Below are 12723 nucleotides of genomic sequence, written 5' to 3' on the forward strand. Positions count from 1 at the left end.
ACCACCAGGGAAGTCCTACAGTGTAGTTTAAATATAACCTTTAGATGCACAGGGAAATCAAAAAATTCAGATGACTCACTTTATCCAGGGGATCTTCCCAACCTGGGGATTGAACCCACATCTCTTGGGTCTCCTGCATTGGCAGGCCGGTTTTTTACCACCAGTGCCACATACAAGGCCCTACTTTGTTGCAGCATTCGCTTTATTGTTGTGATCTAAAACCAAACCCACAGTATCTTCAAGGTATGCCTGTATGATAGTCACCTCTGCTTCTCTCCTATATTCTTTTTTAACAGAAGCAGGCATTTTATTTTTCCTACCTCATCATTCTTTAAGTGTTGGTTATTCAAGAGAAATAGTATTCTTTAAAGGAAGAGGAATGCATACATGATGCAGACACAGGCTGGAGTGGTGCTCCATAGAGAAGATGAGATTGTATGTAGCATTTCTAGAATGCCTGCACTGAGGAGGTTCCGAGGGAAATGTTAGTGCCTTTCCTTTCTCCCAGTAGATCATGGTCATGGATTAATATACATAGACTCTAGCTAAATATGGTATTGTGGCAGAAAACAAATTGTCCTGTAATCTTTAAAAACTCAAGGTAGAATTATATGGAATATAAGTGATATTGATACATTGTTTTTGTATTTTATTCTTGATGCAATTAGCTGTTTTCTAATAAGTGCTGACCTGTGTGCTTCATAGTAAGAAAAGTTGATTCTGATTTTGGCAGCAACATTTTCTCAAGTTAAATGCATACACAAAATGTGATTCTCTCTAGCTTTAAACAAAATTTGTGTTTTTTTCTTTCTCAGTTTTTGGCTTCTTTTAGAGAAGTTAAAATAGGTATCATTTTCCTCCTTATCTTACCAATTTCCTAATTACAGGTATCCAATTTTTTAAATGTAACAAGCTTGATGGAGAATTTCAAATTATCTTAGCTTTCAAAATTGATCTTGGTATTGTGACAGATCCTTTTAAAGACTAACCTGTTCCTCCAAACCCTGGATGTGACTGCTCCTTAGGCTGGTTGTACAATGACACCCTACCCGCCACCCGCTCGCTGACCCTCTCTTCTTAGCTCAAGCATTGGGTCTTTATAATACTTCATATCATTTCATTTACTGAGCAGAGGGTAGAAATCTATGAGATGTTTATTGAATGAATTCATGTTTTGAGCAGCTATTTCCAGAACCCTGAAACAAATCTTTATTTATTTATTTTGTGCTGAGTCTTTATTGCTGCACGCAGGCTTTCTCCAGTTGCAGCGAGCAGAGGCTACTCTCTAGTTGAGTGTACTGGTTTCTCACTGCAGTGGCCTCTCTCGCTGCAGAGCACAGGCTCTAGGGGAAGCGGACTTAGTAGCTGTGGCACGCTGGCTTAGTTGCTCCATGACATGTGGGATCTTTCTGGACCAAGGATCGAACCCATGTCTCATATGTTGGCAGTTAGATTCTTAACCACTGGACCACCAGGGAATTCCAACCCTGGAGCATCTTTAGCAACCTTAATCCTTAGCAATGTGATTTTTATCCACAAATTCATCTTGTAGCTCTTCCTTTGAGTGCTTCCAGAAACTCTTCCCAACAGTGACCTCTGCTACGCTTGTTTTGAAAACATAGATGGGACAGAGAAGGCCCAAGCTCTTGAATTCCAGATATGTCCCAGACCTGGCAGAGTCATCCTAGCCTCTTTCCATCTAATGGAGAGAGTTGATGTGTAAAGGAATCTCTAGCCTTAGATGATGCATGAGGAAAACTAGAGTCCCATTATAAAGTAACTGATTCTGCTTCAGAGGCCAAATATATCAGCTTCAGTTGGTCATGCAGTTTTCTGTAATGAACGTTCTTACATTTCCTCAGGAATATATTAATAGTGTTGTATATTAACACTAGTGCTAGAAAAATGGTGCTAAATATAAAATAGCATGGATATTGTTAGGTATTGTTAATCAAATTATTTGATGGAATGACTTATTATAATCAAGTGTATTTTCTTATGGCTTTAGTGCATATTGACATGCATAAAGATGTTTTGGTGAGGAAACTTGTTTTTATTTTTCCCAGTTACAGTCTTCATCCAGAAAAGTGAAAATGCTCTCCCTCCATTCCTTACTCAGTGTCCCTTATTGAAATGGGACCGAGTGTTGTCATCTTTCTGCTCCAGAGGCTCATCTATAAAATGGAGCTAATGCGATACTTACTTCATAGGGCTTCTTGTGAAATTAATGATTTAATATGTGTAACAGCCCTTAGAACAGTGGCTACCTTATAGTGTGTTCTCAAAAAATGTTAGCTGCCATACTTCATGTTACTGTTTTATTAGTATTATTTTATAGTTGTATTATTTCAGAGGAAATCCTTGCCCCATAAAAATGATCTTTATTTTCTTAAATATGTTAAGGACTAAAAATAAATGTACATCCAATGCTTTACTTTTACATTCATTGTCCTAATATGACTGGTACTTAGTGGACACCAGTAGAAGAGACCAGGAAAAAGAATCATTGTTTAGTTTTCCTCATAGTCATTTTGGCTTCTTGGAGCACTATGTTTTTACCATCTAAATTCTGTGATACAAACTTTAGAACAGTGATTCCAATTTCACCATTAAAGGTATCACTGTTGTAGTTTATTTCCCACATATCCCATGAAAACTATTGTAAAATATAGAATTTTGGTTATAATAATGCCAAATGCTGCTTAAGTTGTTTTCCAGTTACCTTTTTATTATTTCTCATATTTTTCTTCTGATAGGAGATACCTTCCTTCCCCACCTCCACCTTATCAACCTTCTAGGGAAGGGGGTTTTGAAGGGAATTTTAAGCTTTGACATAGGAAGGGGACCTAATTTTCTACCTTGATTTATGATATCACTTAATCCTGATTTCTCCTTTTCAGTGTACACAGTCATCTTGTGTTCTTTGGAATAATGCTAGAGAGTTTGAGAGTCCAGTGAAAGAGAGAGAAAAGTTATGTTTATCTTAATTTGATTGAACAGATTTGGAAGAAAGCAATTCACTGCTGGCTATAAATAATGAGTCCTAAGGATATTCATGACATTAAAGAGGAAGATTTCTGCCAGGCAAAAATGATGTGCTCAGTTATAGCATATGGTTACTTGGATATCCTGAAGCTGGCACTTGGTTTGCTTGTTTTCATGTTGGCGTTGGATAAGAACTGAAGCGTGCAGCACCTTACAGAAAGTCTTATTATCATCCGCCCCTGCCAGCAAGCATGGCTGGGTTCAGAGAAAGCTTGGAGACCCTCCCAGAAACTGTGTGGAGGAGAGAGGGATTCAACAGGCCCCCACACCAGCACAGTGCTCTCTGCAGGGAGTCCCGGTTGCCAGCCAGGGGTGGGGGTCCCTGCAATAATGGGAACTGACACCCATTATTTCAGTGGTTTTAATGAAAGAACACTGAATGAGTCAGGGCCTTCCAGGGTTGTTAGCGCCTTGGCAGAAGTGACCCTGTAACATCCTGAAAACAGGCCTCTCGGATTGATAGAGCCCATTTAAGCTAAGCAGTATCCTTTTTGTCTGGTAACTGAGCTCCCCTACAGATGTGGTGTCACCTTGGTGTGGGTTTCCTTCCCCTGGTCTTTCGCTCCTACTCACTCTCTAGCAGTGTTTCTCAGACATACAAGGTGAGATAATGATAGAGCAAACACTAGTATACTTACCACCTAATTTTATTAAATAATAATGTTCTGCCACATTTGCTCTAGATATTTTTTTTTTAACATAAATACGACAGACATGGATGAGGCCCCTGGTCTCCTGTCATTTCCTTTCTTTCCTGTAAAGAGGTAATCATTATCATGAATTTGTGTTTTTCTTTCTTATTATTGTTTTTATATTTTTGCTACTTATTTTTGCGTCCATTGATACAAACATTATATAATATCACCTTCAGATTTCAAACTTTATGTAATCGCCTCACGTAAGTATTATTGTATTGTTTTGTATCTTTTAATGTTGACTAATTTTGAATTATATTTACTTTGTTATACATACTTGATTTTATTTGCTTGTCTGATTAGGTGCTATTTCATTATGAGTGTTAACGTTTATCCATTCTGTTAATGATCATTTAAGTTATTTCCAATTTTTTGTTACTGTTAACCATGCTACAGTAAACATTTTTGTACACTTCTTCTGTTTGTGCAGAGTTTTAGGGTATGTATGTGGAAGTAGAAGTGGAGATTTAATTTCCAAAGTGGTGGTGATTCCCATCAGTTATGAATGAGTGTTTTACTTTCTCCACATCTTCACTAAACTTTGATTAACCTTTAATTTTCTCACTCAGAGCTGGTGAAATGGTATTGTATTATGACATTTTAATTTGCACTTTCTGATTACCTGTGAGTTTAGGCATGTTTTATAGCTCTACTAGCTATTTAAATTTTCTCTTCTGCAATTTACCTGATTGTATAATTTAAACATATTTCAAAATAATTTGGTTCTTATTTGGTAAAGGTATGCAGATCAGTCTTGTTAAATCTTGATTTTTGACAAGAATCTTTCATGAACTTACTCAGAGACTATGATTTTTATACATCTCAGTGACAAAAATGAACTTATGAGAACAAAACCCACTGAGCTAGTAAATATGTGCTAACACCTATCACTTTGTTCCTTGGGTAGAAACTGTGTCCAAGAAAGTGGATGCTCTGCTTATTACTTAATAGCTGGTATTTCTCTGTTTACTTGGATGATGAGGAAGGTGCCCATGTCATTTGCTGAAATTATGATTGTGCAAATATAGTGATCCTGAAGATAGTGTACACAGCTTGATTTTTATGAATGGAGAGAAGATAGGGGTAAGGGGCGAGAAAGTGAACCACTCATACAAAGGCGATAGAGTTGCATATAAGACAAATGAATAGATACAATGAATTATGTACTTACCCCTAAAATGATGAGAATAGATATTATTTGCTTAGGAAATTCCTCCTGTGATTTCTAGTTCTTATTATAGTAAACTGCTTTTTTTTTCAATTAAGGTTGTGAATTTTTTATGTCATCTCTATTTCTAAAACTCAGTGAACAGAAAAACTTTAATATCTCAAACAAAATGTCACTTAGAATCCATTTATAAAAATGATTAAGCAAGGAAATCATTGACTTGAAAAAGAGGAATTTTTTTCCCCCAGCATGGAGTTTCCTTTTTATTAATAGATTCCTTGTTAGCATGTGAACACTAGTGGCACTGTAATAGTTTTTGTCTATTTTGGTTGATTGAATGTGTGGTTAAAGTGATGCTGAGCTTTCATTTGCATTTATTAGCAATGGAGCAATCTAATGACCTCCTCCAATAATATATGATTGTTCACTTAATGTCTCATCTGTTTCATGTGACCCAAATGTCCTGAGCTCTTCTCCCCTGATTCTGGGCTGGGAAAGTCTCAGGCACTCTTTGGCTTATACTGGAGGGCCCAGCATCCTTTTGTTTTGGGAAGTTATCTGGGTCTGATCACTTCTCTACTTCCTGTCTGTCCCCATTTAACCTCCAGGTTGTGATACTATTCCATTATATGACTGTTGTCATATTATTTGTGTCCCAGCCTATGGTGATATTGTTTGGCATATAAATTAATATAATCTATCTTAGGGCCTGGGGTTTTAAGTCTTGACTCCCTGAAACATTGTTTTAAGATGAACTGATTCTTATGTGTTTTGGCTACCCACATCATTAGGATAAAAAATCTTATCTGTATTGTCTGCCGTTTTCTTGCTGTCCCCTTTCTGTAGGACTTCTGTAACTCTGCTGTCTCCCTTCTGGAAGACTTTGACAACATAATGGTAACACCCCTGCTGTCATTCCTTATACTTTCTTTTCTTTCTTTCTTTCTTTTTTTTTTTTAATTAAGTAAACGTTTATAGCATTACTCTTTGAACATCAAAATGAGAAGCAGGTTATTCCTCTATAGCTGGTAATAATTACAGTCTTCATTTCACTGTTACTCACTTGGTTTATGTTTGAGACCGTGACACAAAATCATGAATGCATTGCCCATGTTCACTTCAACAGAATTTATTTCTGGAAGTTGTCCCCTTTGATTGCCTCGTGCTTCCCATCATATACATGTATGGTATAGAAACCAGTGAACGTTTGTGTCCTGGGCTTGGGAACATAGGCGAGTTCATGCACCATCATCTCAGTCCCACTTTCAAACCCATCTATTGCCGAACTCTTGCTTCTCTCTGTGGTAACTCACATCATTAGTGGAGGAACGCATGGCATGCTGACTCATAGGCCAATGCAAGATAATGAAAACTGTGGTTATGAAAATGCCCTACTCATCACATCCCACTCACTGGTTCTTCCGAAATTCTCAACAGAACCCATCATCTCTGTTTTCTTTCCTGTATGGAGAAGATTTTTTTTTTTTTTTGAGCGTAGGTCTTGTGCATGCATGTCATAAGACCTCATCTCTACCGCTTTGCCTGGGCTAGCTAAGAATGCATGTTTTGCATTAAATTACTTATAGGTTTCTATATCAGGTAGCCAACCCACAACATAAACCCAAGAAGCATTAGAATAAAACAGAGCACACATCTCAGATGTGAATGTAAGTCAACTCGTTTCACTACGAATTTAATGGGTAACATTTTCTGTACATTGGTGAAAATATCCTTAACTGCATATACAACTTTGACAATATTTAGGTGATGAAATACTGCCATGTAGGCATTTCATTAATCATTCTTTAGGCAAAGGAAAGTTTGCAGACTTTTCTGAAAACAATTTTTCTATCAGTTTTTCCTGATATTTGTAGTGTACAGAGAGCAAGCAAAGTTTCTGTTTGTTTAAAAACTTGAATTAAACTATCAAATTTTAAAATACCTTGCATATAGTTTATGTTTGCTGTAGGGCAATTATTGTTCAGATAATAATGTAATTTAAACAATATAATTTGCATTTATCATTGATTTTACTTTTTAAAAAATAGACAAAATATTTTGTTCATCAAGTATTTAAAGTTAAAGGGTTATATATAACCTACATATTCACTCAAATAAATGGAAATGTGTGTATATATCTTTGCTGTCCTTTTCACTATTCTTATCTTTCTTTAATAGTCTCCAATATTAGAAATTTAATGAATGCATATATTTGACTAATCAATGTTTTATTCATCATTTATGAGCACTTAACAGTTGTTTATTGTTATTGAGGTTTATTATTGAAGTGTGTTTATTTCAAAATGAACCTGTTTGTCCCAGTAGTTAATGTTACTGTTAATTGATCACCAACCGAGTTATATTTGATGTGAAAACTTTATGAAAGAATCAAGCACAGTGGTCAGCAAGACCCCTTTTGATTAAAGAATTTTCTGCTTATCTTGGTCTGCAATCAAAATATACCTGTGTAATGTGATGCCAAAGCTTTTAGTTCACACCGTTTGTTGTTTATCCTTGGACACCATTACTCAGTACCTTACAAACAAGTAGTTTGAAACATTACCCACTGGTTCTCTTTGGGTGACCTTTATTATTATTCCTAAATCAGCATTTTCAGAAACACAAAACAGCATTTTAAGAGTCACAAAATCTGGCTGTGGTTTTTCAGGTACAACACTTCTCTCTCCTCACAACCCTTAAATAGTATTGGCAAGTTGCTAAATAGAAATTTGAAAATATCATTACTAGTGAATTAAGTGGAGAGAAGTTTCCTGATCCTCAAGTGCTGCTGATTGTAATGCTCACTGTCTGCTAATCGGAGTCATCACCAGTTCTCCTTAGAAAGAGAGCCTCACATTGTCTCAGTTGACTTAGAGTGAACTCATGGAAAGAAGATGACCCAGAAGATTGGAAATTGTCTTTGAGGATATGATTTATCAAAAATTTTAAACCTACTGCATTCATTCATTTCCAGTCATGCAGGAGGTTTTCAGTCTATGTCTGTCTGAGCTCAGATACTCTCTTGTCTAATTAAAAATAAAGCAGTATGAGAGAGACTTGTTCTTATAAAGGCCAGGAAGAAGAGTCATTATTGAACAGTACAGCTTTTTAAAAAGTTTTTAGGCAGTGGAAATTTTAGAAAATAAAATAGATTGCTATTTCTTATCCAGAGCCAAACCTAAAGCAAAGTGTTTAAAAACAAAGATAGTAGGAATTTACCTTGTAGGAATTTACAGGTAAATTTACCTTGTGGGTATGTACCTTGGGTCGCAGGGTAGAGGTGGGTTCATGTAGCTGTCAGAATTGCCCAGTTAACTGTTTCTTACTCCCTTGGCACTTGTAAATTGGGTACCTGAGCCAGGGAAGCTGAAGCCAGAGCACAGTGTGGCACCTGGCTAGACACAAATACTCCATCAGAAACCAGCCTCCTGAACTGCCCTTCACGCTCACAATAACGTGAAGTGAATGTTGCCTCTGATTGTTTCAGTTAAGCGGAATGAGAGGGCAGTTGAGCTACTCTCTAGGTACTAATAAACTGAAAGAAGAAATCATTAGAATGACAGATGCTAAGAATTGAATTGAAAAGTGAGTTTTTAAAACAAAAGATGACTCTCAAAAACATGGGACACTTGGAAAGCACTTGGCAAACTAATTTATGCTGAGATATAAATCTCAATTTACCTCTGGATCTCTTCTTTAGCAGATAAACTAAATTAAATCTTAGATTTCCTCAATAGATACTTATTGAGACTTACTATATGCCAGATACAGTGGTAGGAACTGATTTTGTTTTAATCAAATAAAGCCTAGATAGTTTTCGGAAAATAAATAAAATAAACAGATAAATAGATTACATGTGACAAAGGTGACCCTAAGTCATGATTTGCCAGAAGTGGTCTCCGCCCTGTTCCCCTGGCCTGTCCCAGTTTGGACGATACATTATGTAGTCCCTTCCTGAATGCAGCAAAACCATCCTATTAATATTTTAAGACTTTCACTAAATTTCAATTTCTAGTTCTCTTACTTATTCCCACATTGGAGGATTGGTCCTCATTCAGCATCTTTTAAGTTAAACTCCAAGAGATAGTGAAGGGCAGGGAAGCCTGGCATGCTATAGTCCAGGGGTCTGAAAGAGTCAGACGCAACTGAGAGGCTGAACAACAACAAAAACAACAAAAGTTACTAAAGAACTTCTTGGTCATCTATTCTTTACTCAACAGATTGAATATCTCTACAAATTGAAATGATTTGTTCCTGGCATTATTCTGGGGAAAAAAATCAGATAACAGCAGGAGATCATTTCAGTTTGGGAAAAGAGGGATATTTTTCATTCAGGGCAAATAGGACTATAGGACTATAAAGCCCTTGGGGAGTGCTGGCTGATGTGAGGTATTTGTGATTTGCTCAGGGAGACTATTGAATGTTAGAACCCTTACCTCCTACACTTAAGGAGTGAGTTGGGCAAAAAATAGCATTGGGAAGAAACACAGTCTATTTATAAATAAGCAGTTTACCTTTGGACTAAAAATGGTTCACTGAAGAATGCATGAATTATAGAAATTTTTTACCCCTTCTTGCTTTGTTTCCAAAGTTAAAATGCTTTTTCTTGAATGTTAATTTTGTGATTTTAAAAATGGAAATAGTTTACAATTCATATTTCTTAAATTTCCACAGTCTCAACTATTTGTCAATAAAAGAATATTGCTCAGTAACTCAGATACTTGCCCTATTAGTATTTTGGTCCTCCTGTCCCCTGACATATAAATCAGTTACTTTTATAAGATTCTTTAGGAAGCAAAGTAAGAGTGAAGAGCTAGAAAAGATCTGTGGATTGTATCTTGTTTACCTCCAAGCCAAAAAAGGGCATGGGCATTTTAGACCACTTAGGGATCTCAAGGTTCTAACTCACATAAATAATTCATTGTTCTTTTCTTGTGTAAAAATGATAATTTACATATGTTGTCCCCACCAAGAAGCACAGCAGTATGTTTCAGGGACTTTGGATGATGCTGTCAGCGAGCACAGATTCCAGAAGTGTCATGTAAAGATCTGGTTGATTTAATGACTCACTGGCTTAGTGTTTGGAGGATTGAGTGCTATTTGGATAGGTCAGGGCGATCCTTGTATGCTCCAGATGGGCACACTACCGTGACATGTGCTCTCCTAGAGGGAGCTTGGGGTATTTTTCTGTGGAAGCAGTGACAGATATTTTTTCTTGGGCTCCAGAATCACTGCAGACAGAGACTGCACCCACGAAGTTAAAAGACACTTGCTCCTTGGAAGAAAAGTTGTGACAGACCTTGACATCATATTATAAAGCAGAGGCATCACTTTGCCGACAAAGGTCTATCTAGCCCAAGCTGTGGTTTTTCCAGTAGTCATGTATGGATGTGAGAGTTGGACCATAAAGAAGGTTGAACGCCAAAGAGTTGATGCTTTTGAATTGTGGTGCTGGAGGAGACTCTTGAGAGTCCCTTGGACAGAAAAGAGATCAAACCAGTCCATCCTAAAGGAAATCAACCTTGAATTTCACTGGCTGGACTGATGCTGAAGCTTAAGCTCCAATACTTTGGCCAGCTGATGCGAACAGCTGACTCATTGGAAAAGACCCTGATGCTGGAAAGACTGAGGGCAGGAGAAGGAGGCAACAGAGAATGAGATGGTTGGATGGCATCATTGATACAGTGGACATGAGTTTGAGCAAACTCTGCGAGACTGTGAAAGACAAGGAAGCCGGCCTGCTGCAGTTCATGGTGTCACAAAAGTCAGACATGACGTGGCGACTGAACAACAACAAGCAAATAGAGATATAATTGCACTTAGTAAATTAATCAGCTAAAATCTCAGAGTATCATCACGGTACCCTACACTGGAATGTTACATTCTTGTTGAAGCTGTTATGTATAGATACCATAGTAGATACTTTCAGAAATTTATGTCTGGTCCATGTATGTGTGGACAGTCACCTTAGGAGAGGCCAAAGTTTCTTAAATGCCCTCAAGTGATTTTATATGTGGGGATCAGAGAAAAATGCTTCACTATCTGATGTATACATTCATTTCAGAATCTCACTAACAAGTCTTAATAAAGATTATCCTTTTGTTGTCTTATTGGGGTGAATTTAAGAGGCCATACATCCCTAAAGAATAAGCGCCAGATGAAATTTTAAGTATTTTCATTCTTGATATCACATATGAAGGCATCTTATCATCATGGAAAAAACCCTGGGCTTTGGAGGCAGGCTCACGTGGGTGCTAAGGGCTTGGCCAGTTTAACTGGGTGAGTTTGCTAAGCTGCCTAGGCTCTCTGAGCCTGACTTTTCCTGTCTGAAGAAAATGGGGACTAAGTTCCCTCCCTGCAGCTTTCCTGTGAGAAAATGGAGACATGAAAAAGAAGCCTTGTCCCAGGCATGTAATAGATGCCTAGTAAGTGTTGGTGTTCTCTGTCTTAAGCTAAATGTTTATACCTTTTTTCCTGCCAGAAATATCTGTGCTTCTTTCCAAGAACGTTAAAATTGGTTTTACATTACTATATTTTAACACTTTAAAAAAATGAGAACATCTAGAATATAAAATGAAAATATCTTAGAATAAATCCTATTTCTTTATAATTAGTAAGTCCTGGAGAAAACCAACGGATGGTCAGAAGCTAGTCCTCTTCCTATGATTAATACTGCACACTTCTGTGAAATGGCTTCTGCTGCCAAAACACAAAATACATATAGCTGCTTTTAGGAATATAGTTTCCCCAGGCGAAAACATGTATTAAATTAAGACTGGTGAACAGATGTTAATTGGTTTTATTTTATATTGCATTTGGTTAGAATTGCATTTGCTATTAACTTATTATAAAATTTAATTGGTTTTATTGGTTATTAGAGTCATAAAAGATAACTAAATTCTTCCCTTGCATATGTGGCTAAATAGACAATTTTTAGGTCCCTCTGAAGAAATATCATTAAAAAGTCATGAAGATTGTATATGCCATTTGTATGTACCATATGTTCTCTTAATTGATGGGCACAGGATGAGGCAATTCTGTGGTTTCAGATTTCACACTTAAGAAACTCATACCTTTTACTCTAGAGGGGCATTTGTACCCTGGAGTGTACAGGAAAGCTGTCTCAGATTCTCTCTGATGAGCAGGCCATTGAATATTTTGACTTGTGTTTATGTATGTCTTATCATCTGGGATAGCTGTAGTCTTCTTGGGAAGAAATGATAAGTGCGACAATCTCGAGTGTCAGTAGGAAATTGATGAGAAATAGTATTTAATACTGTTTGGAATCTGCAAGTGCTGTTCTCACGTAAGGTTTGGTGTCATGGGTTTTTGCGGTTATGAACCCGGAGCTCGCATCACACCCTTGCTGTTATGATCAAGAGCCACCTCGGCTTTGTTTTCCAGGGTCAGCCAGGGGACCAGGCTGCTCTCTTTGCTGCTCAGGCCCGGCCCTCCCCTCAGCTCCCCCAGTATCCAGGACTGCAGCAAGCACAGGTACCCATGTTTGCTTTGTAGATGCTACTGGGATTTTTAATGCTCTTTATTTGAAGGGGGGAATCAAGTAAGTAGGGTATCAGTTCCTTTATGGGGTATGGAACTTAGTCATGTCTTCTGCCTATAGATTATAATTGACATTTCACAGAAATTCTTTACCAGTGATTATTAAACAAGTCTGGGGATTGATTAAAGGGCATAAAACATTTTAGGAAATTGTTAGAAATGAATTAGAAATATCAATTCATAACTTTATGTTAATGATGATAGATATTGAAATGGTTAATAGTCCGATAGTACTTACATTATAATACATAATGA

At 37.1% G+C, this 12723-nt stretch overlaps 1 protein-coding gene across 27 annotated transcripts in view; it reads left to right on the forward strand.

Annotated features, from left to right (window-relative positions):
* Positions 1-12723, forward strand: part of MED12L (mediator complex subunit 12L) — a 364359-nt gene that overhangs the window by 331441 nt on the left and 20195 nt on the right. For 19 of the 27 annotated variants that reach the window (XR_014076860.1, XR_014076861.1, XR_014076862.1 and 16 more), the window contains one exon: positions 12313-12402. The exons of the other annotated variants lie outside the window; for them this stretch is intronic. Coding sequence is in view for 14 of the 19 variants with exons in the window: in XM_081570462.1 (XP_081426588.1) it covers positions 12313-12402 (90 nt within the window). In the remaining 5 variants the exon portion in view is untranslated. The remainder of the gene's footprint in view (positions 1-12312; positions 12403-12723) is intronic. 27 annotated transcript variants of the gene reach the window in all.

Source organism: Giraffa tippelskirchi, chromosome 2, assembly GCF_054371585.1.
Source record: "Giraffa tippelskirchi isolate mGirTip1 chromosome 2, T2T-mGirTip1v1.2.pri, whole genome shotgun sequence".
Lineage (NCBI taxonomy): Eukaryota > Metazoa > Chordata > Mammalia > Artiodactyla > Giraffidae > Giraffa > Giraffa tippelskirchi.